We start from the raw sequence: 14,546 nt of genomic DNA on the forward strand, positions 1-14,546 counted from the left end.
TTTTAGGTCTCGATGAGACGAACAATTGAGTTTTGGTTTGATCTCTCTACGACATTCCTACGGGCCGTGGTGGCCATTTTGTTTTTTCTAGGTGTCGCTAGAGAGCCATTTTAGCATTCTGGGGTTTAATTTTTACATTTCCTTAATTCTATAATAATTCTTATTATTCTAGAATAATAAGAAGAAAGATTACAAATACAATAGGGTCCTGGCCTCCAGGCGGCCACCAGGCGGCCTCCAGGCGGCCTCCAGGCGGCCTCCAGCCGGCCTCGGCCTTTCTGCTCGGTCCCTAAAGAAAAGAAAAAAATGGGGGGAAAAAAGAGAAAATGCTGTAATTGAGAAATCTGAATTCTGAAATCCAGGTGTAAATGGTATAATCCACAACATAGATAAGGAAGGGAAAATCCTTTTTAAATTCAGAATGTGGGGTGTTTAGGAAGGATATTTTGCATACCTGCAATGAACGACTCTGCTTGTGGCTTGGTGTGGTAATCTTCACTCCACAGAGTATAATCCAGAGAGATTTTTCTGCTTCAAGTTAAACACTTTCTGACTGTCAGTATCTATTGTCCAAAGCAGTCCTCTGATCCTACCAGGCAACGGGGAGTCCTCTCCCTACAAAATCCCCCAAAATACCCAATAGCAGTTTGGAAACGTCTTTTCTAGCCCTGATTTACATCCAGACTTACATAACGGCAAAATACAAAGTCAGCAACCTTCATGATTGGTTTCACAACTTTGAACATTACATAACATTTTTGCATAGGTGTACCTGACTTCTAACAGGCATCACTGCTGGGAAACGTCCGTATTTTGTGAAAGTCGTTACAACGATTTATCTACCTTTAGTACATTTCACAAGTTTTTCCAGTAATAGTCCAATTTGTATGTTTAAAAACACCTTTCCCAACCATTTAAATCATTACCTCATTACTAACGTCTGTTTCATTTTCCTTTATCTCACTTTGACCTCGCATAGTCAAACACAGATCATTAAAACACATTTATAGCTGCTGCATTGAAAGCTGGCTGTACTCTGCTGCTTTGTTATTTCACATCTGGTAAAACCATTTCCAAGTCCATCCAGAGAACAGAGGTCATTTCCAGGTCAGACACAGAAAGTGTGAAACAGGCAGAAAGTCCAAAACAAGCAGCAGAGAAGAGGAGACACAAAGAGAGTTCCTGAACTCTGCTGCTCATGTGATGCAAACATCTGCATCAGATCAGAGGCTGTTTGGTCTCCACTGAGGAGCTGGATGGAGCTGATGGAGGAGAAACATCTCCACTAACACACTGTCATCTTCACATTCAATGTCAAACACACTCAACTCATTCCTGCTTTCTTCTTTTCAGGAACTTCTGCTGGAGTCTGCCAACAGAAGGTGAAATGTGCCCTGAAGAAGAGGTTCCAGGTTGTGTTTGAGGGGCTCTCTAAAGCAGGAGAGTCCACCCTCCTGAAGCAGATCTACACAGAGCTCCACATCACAGAGGGAGGGACTGCAGAGGTCAATGAGGAACATGAGGTCAGACAGATTGAAACAGCATCCAGGAGAGCAGCCAGAGCAGAAAGCAGCATCAGACCAGGAGACCTCTTTAAAGCCTCACCTGGAAGATCTCCACCAATCAGAACAGTGCTGACAAAGGGAGTGGCTGGCATTGGGAAAACAGTCCTGACACAGAAGTTCACTCTGGACTGGGCTGAAGACCAAAGCAACCAGGACGTCCACTTCACATTTCCATTCACCTTCAGAGAGCTGAATGTGCTGAAGGAGAAGAAGTTCAGCTTGGTGGGACTTGTTCATCACTTCTTCACTCCAACCAAAGAAGCAGGACTCTGCAGCTTTGAAGACCTCCAGGTGGTCTTCATCTTTGACGGTCTGGATGAGTGTCGACTCCCTCTGGACTTCCAGCACCCTGAGATCCTGACTGATGTTACAGAGTCCACCTCAATGGATGTGCTGCTGACAAACCTCATCAGGGGGAACCTGCTTCCCTCTGCTCGCCTCTGGATCACCACACGACCTGCAGCAGCCAATCACATCCCTCCTGACTGTGTCGGCATGGTGACGGAGGTCCGAGGGTTCACTGACCCACAGAAGGAGGAGTACTTCAGGAGGAGGTTCAGAGAGGAGCAGCAGGCCAGCAGGATCATCTCCCACATCAAGACCTCACGAAGCCTCCACATCATGTGCCACATCCCAGTCTTCTGCTGGATCACTGCTACAGTTCTGGAGGAGGTGTTGAAGAGCAGAGAGGGAGGAGAGCTGCCCAAGACCATGACTCAGATGTACATCCACCACCTGGTGGTCCAGGCCAAAGTCAAGAAGGTCAAGTATGATGGAGGAGCTGCCACAGATCCACACTGGAGTCCAGAGAGCAGGGAGATGGTGGAGTCTCTGGGAAAACTGGCTTTTGATGAGCTGCAGAAAGGAAATCTGATCTTCTATGACTCCGACCTGACAGAGTGTGGCCTGGATCTCAGAGCAGCCTCACTGTACTCTGGAATGTTCACACAGGTCTTTAAAGAGGAGCAAGGCCTGTACCAGGACAAGGTCTTCTGCTTCATCCATCTGAGTCTTCAGGAGTTTCTGGCTGCTCTTCATGTCCATCAGACCTTCATCAGCTCTGGAATCAACCTCCTGGATGAACAACAACAAACCTCCCGGAGGTCAAAAGTGTTGAAGAAGAAAGTTAATCTCCACCATCTCCATCAGAGAGCAGTGGACGAGGCCCTGAAGAGTCCAAATGGACACCTGGACTTGTTCCTCCGCTTCCTCCTGGGTCTTTCACTTCAGACCAACCAGAGTCTCCTCCGAGGTCTGCTGACACAGACAGGAAGTAGCTCACAGACCAATCAGGAAACAGTCCAGTACATCAAGGAGAAGCTGAGTGAGAATCTGTCTGCAGAGAGAAGCATCAATCTGTTCCACTGTCTGAATGAACTGAACGATGGTTCTCTGGTGGAGGAGATCCAACAGTCCCTGAGATCAGGATGTCTCTCCACTGATAGACTGTCTCCTGCTCAGTGGTCAGCTCTGGTCTTCATCTTACTGTCATCAGAAGAAGATCTGAAGGAGTTTGACCTGAAGAAATACTCTGCTTCAGAGGAGGCTCTTCTGAAGCTGCTGCCAGTGGTCAAAGCCTCCAACAAAGCTGTGTACGTGGGTCATGAACAAATATGTAGAACTGAGTCCATGACACACATTGAACTGGTTTTCATTGTTGCTTCTTCTTCAGGTTGAGCAGCTGTGGTCTGTCATGGAGAAGCTGTGGAGCTCTGTCCTCAGTCCTCAGCTCTCAGTCCTCCAGTCTGACACATCTGGACCTGAGTGACAACAAGCTGCAGGATTCAGGAGTGAAGCGGCTGTCAGCTGGACTGGAGAGTCCTCACTGTAAACTGGAAGCTCTCAGGTTCTGACATTATTGATCATTAATATCCACCACTCTCTGTTCTCCTGCTCACATCTCTAGAACATCAGTAGAACATCTCAGTAGAACACTGCAGCCTCTTGATATTTTCTCCTCTATTAATCAGGAAGTAAAACTACAAAGTAAAGTTTCCAGTGTAAGTTCAGGTGGAGAGCAGCAGCTTTACTTCCTCCACTCACTGTGTTTGTGATGCTCCATGTCACAGAGTTCTGCCTCAGACTCTGACACCGACACGACTACGAGCAAGAACACCACACATGAGACAAGCACAGCAGCAGCAGGACACTCACTTCAGGTGTGCTCCTGTGGCTGGATGAAAATATCATCACTTAGGAGGCTGAGGATCCACCAAGGAAAGAGAGGAGGATGAGAGAGCAGAGGCGAGAGCCTCACAGTGACCAGTACTTCTTATGAAGCAACCAGTCAAATCAGTGGAGTGAAGCACAGCGACGGGACAAAATAGAATAGAATAGTTTATTCTAGTGATGGCCAGATGAAGCTTCATGAACCACTGTCTTTACTTTCTGACCCTCACACAGAATCTGTGTAGTTTTCTTCTTTTCATTTTAAATGAATATAATCTTAGGAATCCTACTGTCACTACTTGCTGTCTTATTAATGTGTACAAGGGTGGATGAAATGTCGACCTCTTCTATGTCAGGAACTCTGAAATTCTTCATCCTTTATGATTAATTGTGTTAATTGATATTAATGTAACTATGACTTCAAATTCCAATGAATAGTTTTGTTTGGTCTATCTTGATGGGACTGATATAAATTGTCATCATTTCCTGTTAAACAGGTGGTGCCCCGAGGTTTTCTGATGCACATCAGATTCAATTTTTTTTTCATGATCCATGACTCTTTGATCATCACTAATCAGTGTTGACACAGTTACCTTGAAAAAGTATTCTAATTACTGATTACTAGTTACTTTACTAATTACTTGTTTTTAAAAAGTAACTAAGTTAGATTACACATTTATTAACAGCTGCCGACAACACCCCATCCTCTAAACATAAAAATTACAACCGGTTTTGCCAAAAGCTCTGCTGACCACTGCCTCCTGCACCTGCTGATACATATTTAACCTTTGACCTTCATTCTTTGTTGTATTTATATCTGACTCACGCTTCTATTATCAGATTGTTACTATTGCAGTTAGTTATTTACGTGGTGATGTAGTTGTAGTCTGTTGTTGCACTATTTATCTATTTATATATTTGTATATTTGGACTATTTGTGCTATTCAACCTTTTAATTACCCCCCTCTGGGACAAATAAAGTCTTTCATTGATCGATTGATTGATTGAAAAAGAAAAAAACTACAAAAAGAGTTCAACATCTCTGCAGTTCTTGTAGCAATGATATAGTTTAGTGTTGACATTTCTTGGTTCCAATTATTTTGTGTCACCTGAACGCACCATTAGAGCAAGTTGGTCTGTGATTGGCTGAGAGTGGAGAAGGGGGCGGGTCAGGTCAGACTGCATGCTCTGTGTGTGTCTGTTAGTTTGGAGGAGAGAACGAGCAGCTGCTTCTGTTTAATAATAAAGTGTCTTTGTAGAGAAGAAACTCTTCCTGCTGGATCCCACAATAGTAATGCTACAATAGTAATGCTACAATAGTAATGCTACAATAGTAATGCTACAATAGTAAGGCTACAATAGCAATGCCACAATAGTAATGCCACAATAGTAATGCCACAATAGTAATGCCACAATAGTAATGCTACAATAGTAAGGCTACAATAGCAATGCCACAATAGTAATGCCACAATAGTAATGCTACAATAGTAATGCTACAATAGTAAGGCTACAATAGTAATGCTACAATAGTAAGGCTACAATAGTAATGCTACAATAGTAAGGCTACAATAGCAATGCCACAATAGTAATGCCACAATAGTAATGCCACAATAGTAATGCTACAATAGTAATGCTACAATAGTAAGGCTACAATAGCAATGCCACAATAGCAATGCCACAATAGTAATGCTACAATAGTAATGCTACAATAGTAATGCCACAATAGTAATGCTACAATAGTAATGCTACAATAGTAATGCTACAATAGTAATGCTGCTATAGTAATGCTACAATAGTAATGCTACAATAGTAAGGCTACAATAGTAATGCCACAATAGTAATGCTACAATAGTAATGCTACAATAGTAAGGCTACAATAGTAATGCTACAATAGTAAGGCTACAATAGTAATGCTACAATAGTAAGGCTACAATAGCAATGCCACAATAGTAATGCCACAATAGTAATGCCACAATAGTAATGCTACAATAGTAATGCTACAATAGTAAGGCTACAATAGCAATGCCACAATAGCAATGCCACAATAGTAATGCTACAATAGTAATGCTACAATAGTAATGCCACAATAGTAATGCTACAATAGTAATGCTACAATAGTAATGCTACAATAGTAATGCTGCTATAGTAATGCTACAATAGTAATGCTGCAATAGTAATGCCGCAATAGTAATGCCACAATAGTAATGCCACAATAGTAACGCTACAATAGTAACGCTACAATAGTAACGCTACAATAGTAATGCTACAATACTAATGCTACAAAAGGAATGCTACAATAGTAATGCCACAATAGTAATGCTACAGTAGTAACGCTACAATAGTAATGCTACTATAGTAATGCTACAATAGTAATGCTACAATAGTAATGCTACAATACTAATGCTAAAATTGTAATGCTACAATAGTAATGCCACAATAGTAATGCTACAATAGTAACGCTACAATAGTAACACTACAATAGTAACTCTAAAATAGTAATGCCACAATAGTAATGCCACAATAGTAAGGCTACAATAGTAAGGCTACAATAGTAACGCCACAATAGTAATGCTACCATAGTAACACTAAAATAGTCATGCCACAATAGTAAAGCTTTATTACTAACGGTACAATAGTAAGGCTACAATAGTAACGCCACAATAGTAATGCTACAATAATAAGGCCACAATAGTAACGCCACAATAGTAACGCCACAATAGTAACGCTACACTAGTAATGCTACAATAGTAACGTGACAATAATAATGCTGCAATAGTAATGCATGGTGATTTGGAGAAGTAACTTTAATCTGATTACTAGTTTGGAAATAGTAACGTGTTAGATTACTCATTACTGAATAAAGTGGTCATATCACTGTTACTCATCGTCATCATCAACAGTCAAATTGCCTGATGTACAACCAGTGTTCCCAACAACATCAACTGTTTACAAAACAATCAGGACAACAGATTGTAATACACACAGTCCAGAGTACAGAGCTAGGGCAAGGTGGAGGTTCTAAAGCCTCCACCTAATCGATGGCAGGTGTGCAGACACAGTTTGTGAACCGGGCCAGGGAGAGTGGCAGTAGGAGGAAACTTTTATTGTGGTAGAGGAACTCAGTATTGGGCGAGTCATTGAGGACAGGAATCAACAATTGGACTGTGGATATCAAATAAATACTTTGACATGTCCAAAGGAAAAACTGCTGATTGGACCTGATCAGTGTTGCTCCTGAATACGTTCTAAACAAGTTACCTGTCCTCACCAGAGCAGCACCTTAAATAGGTTAAGGTGCTGCTCCACCTCCTCAGCCTTACTCCACTTGACTCTACTCACCTTTGACACTTTCCCACTACATGATGGTCCCTGCTACCAGGTACTTTCATGGTACACCGTAGTACACTGAGGTTCCAAGCGAGCGAAGACGAGGAGACAGCAGGCTGCTCATTCACCCGCCATTTTTTAAACCTGAACACAATAAAAAACAAAAACGGACCAAAGTCTGCAGCTGTCCTGGTGAACGCTGTTTAACCACATTTCTATTAGAATTTAAAGTATCGTATGGTTTGTTCTTCTTATTCTAACATCAGTAGCTACTAACAGCTTGTGGCAGAAGTCACCAGTTAACAGGAGCACCAGTGAAACCGAAACACCGGACAGTGAAGCATCACATCGGGGTGATTACTTGTGCATGACGGAGAAAGCTCCGATGACTCCGCCCACGCCGTGGTCGTTCTATTGTAATGGAAAACAAGTGAGGCTGAGTGGAGTAGAGGCAAGGCCAGTAGGGTCAAGTGGAGTAAGGCTGAGTAGGAGCTGGTGGAAAAGAGCTATTTATTACAAGTGACTGGGAATCAGAATATCTAGACAACAATGTGAATAAAGCTGTAAGAAATGCAGAATTAGGAAGAAATGTTAAACAAAGAAAAGAATAACAAAGATCTTCTATTGATCAAAGAAGGATTAAAAGATTCTGTCAAAAGGAAAAATACAGGATTCAGAGAATCTATAAAACACTAAACTAAAGAAGTGGCAAATAAATATGTGAAATACAAAAATAAGTTAACTACAACTAAGAAATGATTTAAATAAATATGAATAAAAGTGGTGAAATGTAAGAAAAGCAGAATCCTATTAAAGACACATGGAATCTATTAAAGAGTGTAAAGAGAAAGACCCAGAGACATTTCATTAATAAGGAAGAAATCATAGAAATTATTATCAAATGTAAAACCAAATCTTCAGATTGAGACTAAATGGAGATGAAACCAGTAAAGAGGGTGATTGAGTTTATCTCCAAACTACTGACTCACATCTGGAAACTTTCTCTCTTTATTCAGGTTGAGGGGCTGCAGTTTGTCAAAGATTACTGCATAGTGACAAACCATTTAAAGACATTGGTCGTACTTAAGACAGGCTGTATCTAATGACATTTTTTGTGTTCTCTGTTTATTTGGAAACGTATCGAACTACATGGTGGTATCGATATCGTTACCAGAATGTTGGTGTCGTGACAACACTAGTTCTATGTTGTATAGTTCTATGTTTAACCCTTTATTTTACCAACAGCTACACTGAGATATACCCCAAAGTTATAAAATATTCAGGAAACAAATGTTGAAAGGTTTGGAGTTCAGTATAGAAGAGTTTGGAATGAAATATTCACACTTGTTCAACATTAAAGAAAAACTTTTAGAGTTTAAAATATTTAGGAAAGAATAAAAACACAATAACTGTGTGTGTGTGTGTGTGCGTGTGTGTGTGTGTGTGTGTGTGTGTGTGTGTGTGTGTGTGTGTGTGTGTGTGTGTGTGTGTGTGTGTGTGTGTGTGTGTGTGTGTGTGTGTGTGTGTGTGTGTGTGTTGTGATCCAGATGTTGGAGGACAGAGATGGACTGAGCTCTGCAGCATGTTAGTGATCAGCATGTTGATGAGACTCTTCTCCTCCTGGTGGCTTCAGCTGTTTGGACTTTACATTTCTAAACTCTTCCAGTCTGAACCTTCTTCAGTCTCAATGACTTCAACATCAAACTTTGTCCTCTAATCTCACTTCTTTCTCTCTTTATTCAGCTTGATGAACTGCAGGTTGTCAGAGATCAGCTGTTCTTCTGTGGCCTCAGCTCTGAAGTCCAACCCCTCCCTCCTGAAACATCTGAAACATCTGGACCTGAGTGAGAACCAGCTGCAGGATTCAGGAGTTGAGCAGCTGTGTGGTTTTCTGGAGAGTCCACTCTGTAGTCTGGAGACTCTGGGGTCAGTTGACTGTCTGTTACTGTTGTAGAAGGAGAAATGTTTGTGAGCAGCTGTGATGTGAGACTCTGATCCTGCAGTGAGAGATGGACTGAGCTCAGCAGCTTGTTACTGATGTGTGTGGACATGAGGAGGAGTGGCAATGTTGTGCTGACATGTGGAGGATGAGTGTGATGAAGATCCACAACAACAGAACAGCTCATTGATCAGGACACAGTAATGTGGAGCTGCTCATTTCTCCATCAACACATCTGATTGGTTCTCCTCATTCATTCTGCTGCTTTCTCTCTTTATTCAGGTTGGGGGGCTGCAGGTTGTCAGAGATCAGCTGTTCTTCTGTGGCCTCAGCTCTGAAGTCCAACCCCTCCCACCTGAAGGAGCTCGACCTGGGTCACAACGACCTTGAGGATCCAGATGTGCAGCAGCTGGTTGGTCTTCAGCAGAGTCCAGACTGCAGCCTGCAGACTCTCAGGTCAGTAGATGTTGGAGTGAGTCCATGCTGCTTCCAGCAGGTTTCTACTAAACACAGTTAGTGTGAGAACAAAGATCCAGAGTTTGACTGCTCTGTGAGGCTGTGAGAGGAGAACGCTGAGCAGCTTCAGGATTGGACAGCAGAGGACACAGTCAGCCAATCAGAGGAGCCTCAGGCTTGTTGTGTTGGTCTGACAGTGGTGGTCCTTCATGAGCTCTGAGCTGCTGCTGTGGACAGGACTGAAGTCCTGGCTGCTCCACAGAGACTCTCCTCATCACCTCTCATCTCTCTCATCTCCCTGCAGGTGGAGGGGGAGCTCTGGGGATTTCTGGCTGATGTACATGTCAAGTCGGAGACACTATATGTCCTGAAGATCCACTGAGGAGAGCAGAGCTTCATCCAGCAGTGAGCGACAGAGGAACCACCAGAAGATCAACTGAGTGTCAGTGGTGCAGTGTGAAGAGCTGTGAGAGTCCAGCATCGAACCAGGGTTCCTCAGGATGTGACGAAGAACCACCACCATGTGGACTGAACTTCCTGCTCCTGAGTGGGTTGTGTGAGCAAGATTGTCCAATGTTTTATTGTTCTCCAGAGTTACACTTATTATGTATTGTGCTGTTAGTGAAACTGCATGTCAACTGTTTTATGTTCTATGTTCCTTTGGTCCCCCTTGGAAACGAGATGTTGCATCTCAAGGGGCTTTCCTTACAATTAATTCAAATTCAAATTCCTCCTCTTCCTCTTCCTCTTCCTCTTCTTCCCCCTCCTCTTCCTCTTCTTCTTCCTCCTCCTCCTCGGCCTGCTCCTCCTCCTCCTCCTCCTCCTCATCCTCCTCATCCTCTTCCTGCTCCTCCTCCTCCTCCTCTTCCTCCTCCTCTTCTTCGGCCTGCTCCTCCTCCTCCTCCTCCTATTCCTCTTCCTCCTCCTCCTTTTATTCCTCTTCCTCCTCCTCCTCATCCTCGGCCTGCTCCTCCTCCTCTTCCTCCTCCTCCTCCTCGGCCTGCACCTCCTCCTCCTCCTCCTCCTCTTCCTCTCCCTCCTCCTCCTCCTCCTCTTCATGTGTTGGTTCATTGTGTTGGGCCTGGCCTCCATGGTTCACCCCCTCAGGACAAAGGAACATTTGGTCGCCAATGGAAAAATTCACCATTGGTCACGTGACCCCCACCAGGGGGTCCACGGCAACCCCTCCCTGGAAGCTGCATCCCTGCACCTCACCACCAGGGGGATCCACCAACTCCATCCACAGCCGTAGAAAACTCCCCGGAAACTCTGAAGCCAACCCCGCTCTGATTGGCCAAGGCCATGGTGAGCACAGCAGGGAGCCGGACCATGATGCGCCGGTATAAAAGTCCGACTTGTGAAGACACACCGTCTCCAAGACGGATTCACGTCCATCCAGACGCAGGACTTCGTACGGAGACACAAGGAGCCGCGTGTTAACTCACGTGGACCGGCCCAGAACTTCTTAACTCCCTTCTCTCTCTCCCCCTCCTTCACTAATCTGCCGCCGCTCGTGTTATCTGATCAGATAAGCTCACACACACACAGTCACATTTAGCAGCCAAACTGCTATCTGGTGCTGCTAAACCACATCCACATCCATCACCAGAGTTCTAACTGCATGTCCCGTTAGAACTCCGCCGCTCAGAACCGGGACGACAAAGTCCACCAGTGTTTACGGGAGTAGGTGAGACCATGTTGTTCTGAGACCGCCCTCGCGCATACTCGCGTGACGGCCATCTTGTATAGCTGGTCGCTAAGCAACCATTGCGGCCCCCAGAAAGAGCGAGTCAAACGCCTCTACTGTTCGCTTATGTCATTGCATTTCCTCTTGACGTCCACCTGGTGGACACATCATACCATTGCGCTCTCCCACTGAGCGCCGTTGCATGCCCCTAGTGGTCGTCACGGTCACCAAATTGACCCGCCAACTTCTGCCTCCCTCTGGTGGATATTCAAGGTCATTACACCCATTCCACTCATCACTCCATGCCACACACAGACACACACACACACACTCTTTGTACATAGTGTTTGCTGTTTAATAGATTAGATCTCCATGTTAGATGTCGTTTGCTCCTTGAACGTGTTGATTTATGAGATGATTTCAGAATTATTAATGAATTAATACATTTTGTTAATAAACTCCTATTAGCTGAATTGAACGATTCTTGGTGATTATTGTGTATTTATTGTTGACAATTCACTGGTTTGTAACAGTCTCTGCTTGGATCTCACACTTTCCCTTTTATTTAAGATTGTTATATTTTATGCAGAAATATTAACTAACTTAAATAAACCTTTTTACAAACCAGACTGATATTTTGGTATTAGCTGTTTCCAGTTTATCTGGTGGTGTCTCCCCTTTTCATTATTAATAAATAAATAAATAATGAATTTATCAAAATTAATAATTTTTTATTAATAAATTATTTTTGATCATTTATTAACTTTCAAGTAATTACTCAATTACTTGAGGGGTTGTTAAGGAGTAAATGACCGTTGACTTCCATTAATAATTTAAATTTTTCATAAATTACTTCCAGTGATTTATTACTTTCAGTAATCTATCACTTACAGTAATTTAATGCTAATAACCAACCATAAATCCCAACAACCTGAAACAGATGTTAACCAGGTGTGAACGGCCCAGAAAGACCTGATGAGACACAAAAGCTGAAGAGGCTCTGACAGAACTCACTCAGAAACCTGAGTCACTTCTCTGTCTGACAAAACAAACTCCTCCACTTCTTATCATCTTCTTATCATTCTTATCATCCTGTCTTCTATCAGCTGTTCTTGTGATGATGTCATGGTTCTGAAAGAGTTCTGATTCTGCTCCTGTATCCATAGCAACTGTGGATGGAGCTTCAAATAGCCACAGTCCACCGTGGTCCCTGAAGGTCTCCTGTGTAGGACATTACAGTCGTCCTTCATCACTACACAACAAGTTGCCTGATGAGCTCAGTCACTAGAGCATGAGACTCTTCATCTCAGGGTTGTGGGTTTGAGTCCCACGTTGGGCGATGCTCTCTTTTCAGGCAGTGGTTCACAGTGATGAATCCTACAGCTGACCACTCACCACTGTGGCTCCCTGAGCATGACCTTTGACCCCATCAGCTCTCTGGTTCCTCACCAACTCCACCAATCCAGATCTCTCTCCGTTCTCTGGATTGACAAACATTTTCATTCCTTGATAAGCGTTACTACGAAGCAGGTGATCAACTCAGTAATTCAACCAGGCTGTTCCATCCTGATCAGAGCTCGTTCACATAAAAGGGGCGATGATGAAATAAACAATACTAACTCCTCTCTTTTGTTCTCATGAGAGGCTCTAATACTCTTCTGTAATAACCAGCTGGTCTGAGCTTCTTAAAAAACATCTCCAACAATGTGTTTACAGTCTGTGGCAGACAGAAGAACCAGACAGGAGGTAAAGCTGTGCTTAGCTGAGTGAATTCATTCAATGATGCAACAGTTACCATGGCAACATGGCAAGAGCTCCTTTCTGACATCACAGTGATGTCATCAGTCTCAGTATCTCCTCCATGATGAGCAGAACCAAATGAGAAGTGTTGAAATGTTGAAGTGTTGAAGTGATAGAAAAGCTGCAGTGAGAGTCCTGACAGGAACCAGCAGGAGAGATCACATCACCACAATAAGAGCTTCTCTTCATTGGCTTCCTGTTCAATCTACAATAGAATTTAAAATCCTTCTTTAACCTCTAAAGCTCTTAACAACCAGGCTCCATCCTATCTTAAAGAGCTCTTAGTCCCATATTACCCACAAGAACCCTTGGTTCCTCCATTTCAGACACAAGTTGTCCTCAATCAACTTCAACACTTGAACTTTGGTTTAAAATGTCTTTCTTTGATATTTTGAGATTCAGGAATTATGTCACCAATGAGCCTGAAATATATGTTTGGAGGTTTTCAGGAAAACTGGAGCAGCTGGAGAAAACCCAGGAGGAACAAGGAGAACATACAAACTCCAAGCCGGCCCTGACTTGAAGTGTGGAAATGCTCCAAACCTGCAGCTTTATGATAATAACTGGAGTCCTTTAGCTTCTTCAACATGTCGGCTCGTTGGTCTAGGAGGAAGATTCTTGCTGAGGGTGAGAGAGGTCCTGGGTTCAATTCCTAGATGAGCCCTTTGGTCATCAACCATGATCCTTTGTGTTTAATTTCCAAAGAGGTTTTGACTTTGTGTGTGAGAATCCTCCTCCCAGACCAACCAGCAACATCTTCAAGAAGCAAAAGGACTCAACCAACAGTATCGGGGCTTTATTCACTTTGAGGAGCTTTCAAACAGCAACGCCGACACATTTCATGATGAACTCAAACAGTGGTGCTACAAGGGGGATAGTACTATATGTGGCTTATAGTAACTCTGTGCTACAAGGAGCCAAGTCGGTAGATTCTGTATTTAACAGGTTGTTCCACGTGTGTAAATGATATGATCAATAACAGAGGCCCTGTTATATACGTGTAAATATGTATATATATGTTGTATACAACTTTATATTGGTTCAGTTATGTGCTTCTAAATAAGTATGTTTCTTCCATAACATATTGGTTTTTTGGTTCGTTCAATAAGAACTGGCCCTACAGTTTATCACATCTCACAATGTAGTATTTAATAGTCCACAATCTATTACAATTTACCATTTGAAGTCCATTTACATCAAAATAGAATCCTCTCTCTCTGTTCTGCCTTCTGTCTCTGTTTCCATTATTAATCCTACTAATTGATCAGCTGTGTCATTACAGGTTGTCACTGTCAGTGTCTAATGTTGGATTTACTTTGTTTTAAGTAATATCTGGCTGTTGATCTATGGTTTTATTTCTTATTTTGATGGTGAGAGTTCATTTTTATTTTTGAAGTTAAAACTGTTCATTCAGTCTCTTTTTGGCAGCGACCAAATTCAGCTCAGATCCAGATCAGATCCATAATGTGATTTATTAACAAGTGAAACAGGAAATGGTCTGTAAGGTGCAGTACGGCATGGCTCCGCCCCCTCCACAATGTGACAGGGTCTCAGTTATTTGGTGTATAACTAGTCCTGCACTGCTGGAGCACAGACACAAAAA

The 14,546-nt window shown here is 42.9% G+C and overlaps 4 protein-coding genes across 5 annotated transcripts in view; 3 read left to right on the plus strand and 1 right to left on the minus strand.

Annotated features, from left to right (window-relative positions):
* Positions 1-11,608, plus strand: part of LOC308128180 (NACHT, LRR and PYD domains-containing protein 3-like) — a 182,330-nt gene extending 170,722 nt beyond the window's left edge. The window contains exons 17-18 of the mRNA XM_080493867.1: positions 9,283-9,456; positions 9,761-11,608. Of these exons, the coding sequence (XP_080349993.1) occupies positions 9,283-9,456; positions 9,761-9,827 (241 nt within the window). The 3' untranslated portion in view covers positions 9,828-11,608. The remainder of the gene's footprint in view (positions 1-9,282; positions 9,457-9,760) is intronic.
* The window catches only part of LOC308128182 (NLR family CARD domain-containing protein 3-like), a 180,592-nt gene that overhangs the window by 71,395 nt on the left and 94,651 nt on the right, over positions 1-14,546 (minus strand). The window lies entirely within an intron of this gene.
* Positions 1-14,546, plus strand: part of LOC308128185 (NLR family CARD domain-containing protein 3-like) — a 66,030-nt gene that overhangs the window by 5,399 nt on the left and 46,085 nt on the right. The window lies entirely within an intron of this gene.
* LOC308128183 (NACHT, LRR and PYD domains-containing protein 3-like) overlaps positions 1-14,546 on the plus strand; it is a 75,412-nt gene that overhangs the window by 3,609 nt on the left and 57,257 nt on the right. Inside the window, exons 3-5 of the mRNA XM_080493890.1 lie at positions 1,354-3,157; positions 3,238-3,411; positions 8,805-8,987. Coding sequence (XP_080350016.1) covers positions 1,354-3,157; positions 3,238-3,411; positions 8,805-8,987 — 2,161 coding nt within the window. The remainder of the gene's footprint in view (positions 1-1,353; positions 3,158-3,237; positions 3,412-8,804; positions 8,988-14,546) is intronic.

This window comes from Lipophrys pholis (assembly GCF_963383615.2).
Source record: "Lipophrys pholis genome assembly, contig: SCAFFOLD_36, whole genome shotgun sequence".
Classification (NCBI taxonomy): domain Eukaryota; kingdom Metazoa; phylum Chordata; class Actinopteri; order Blenniiformes; family Blenniidae; genus Lipophrys; species Lipophrys pholis.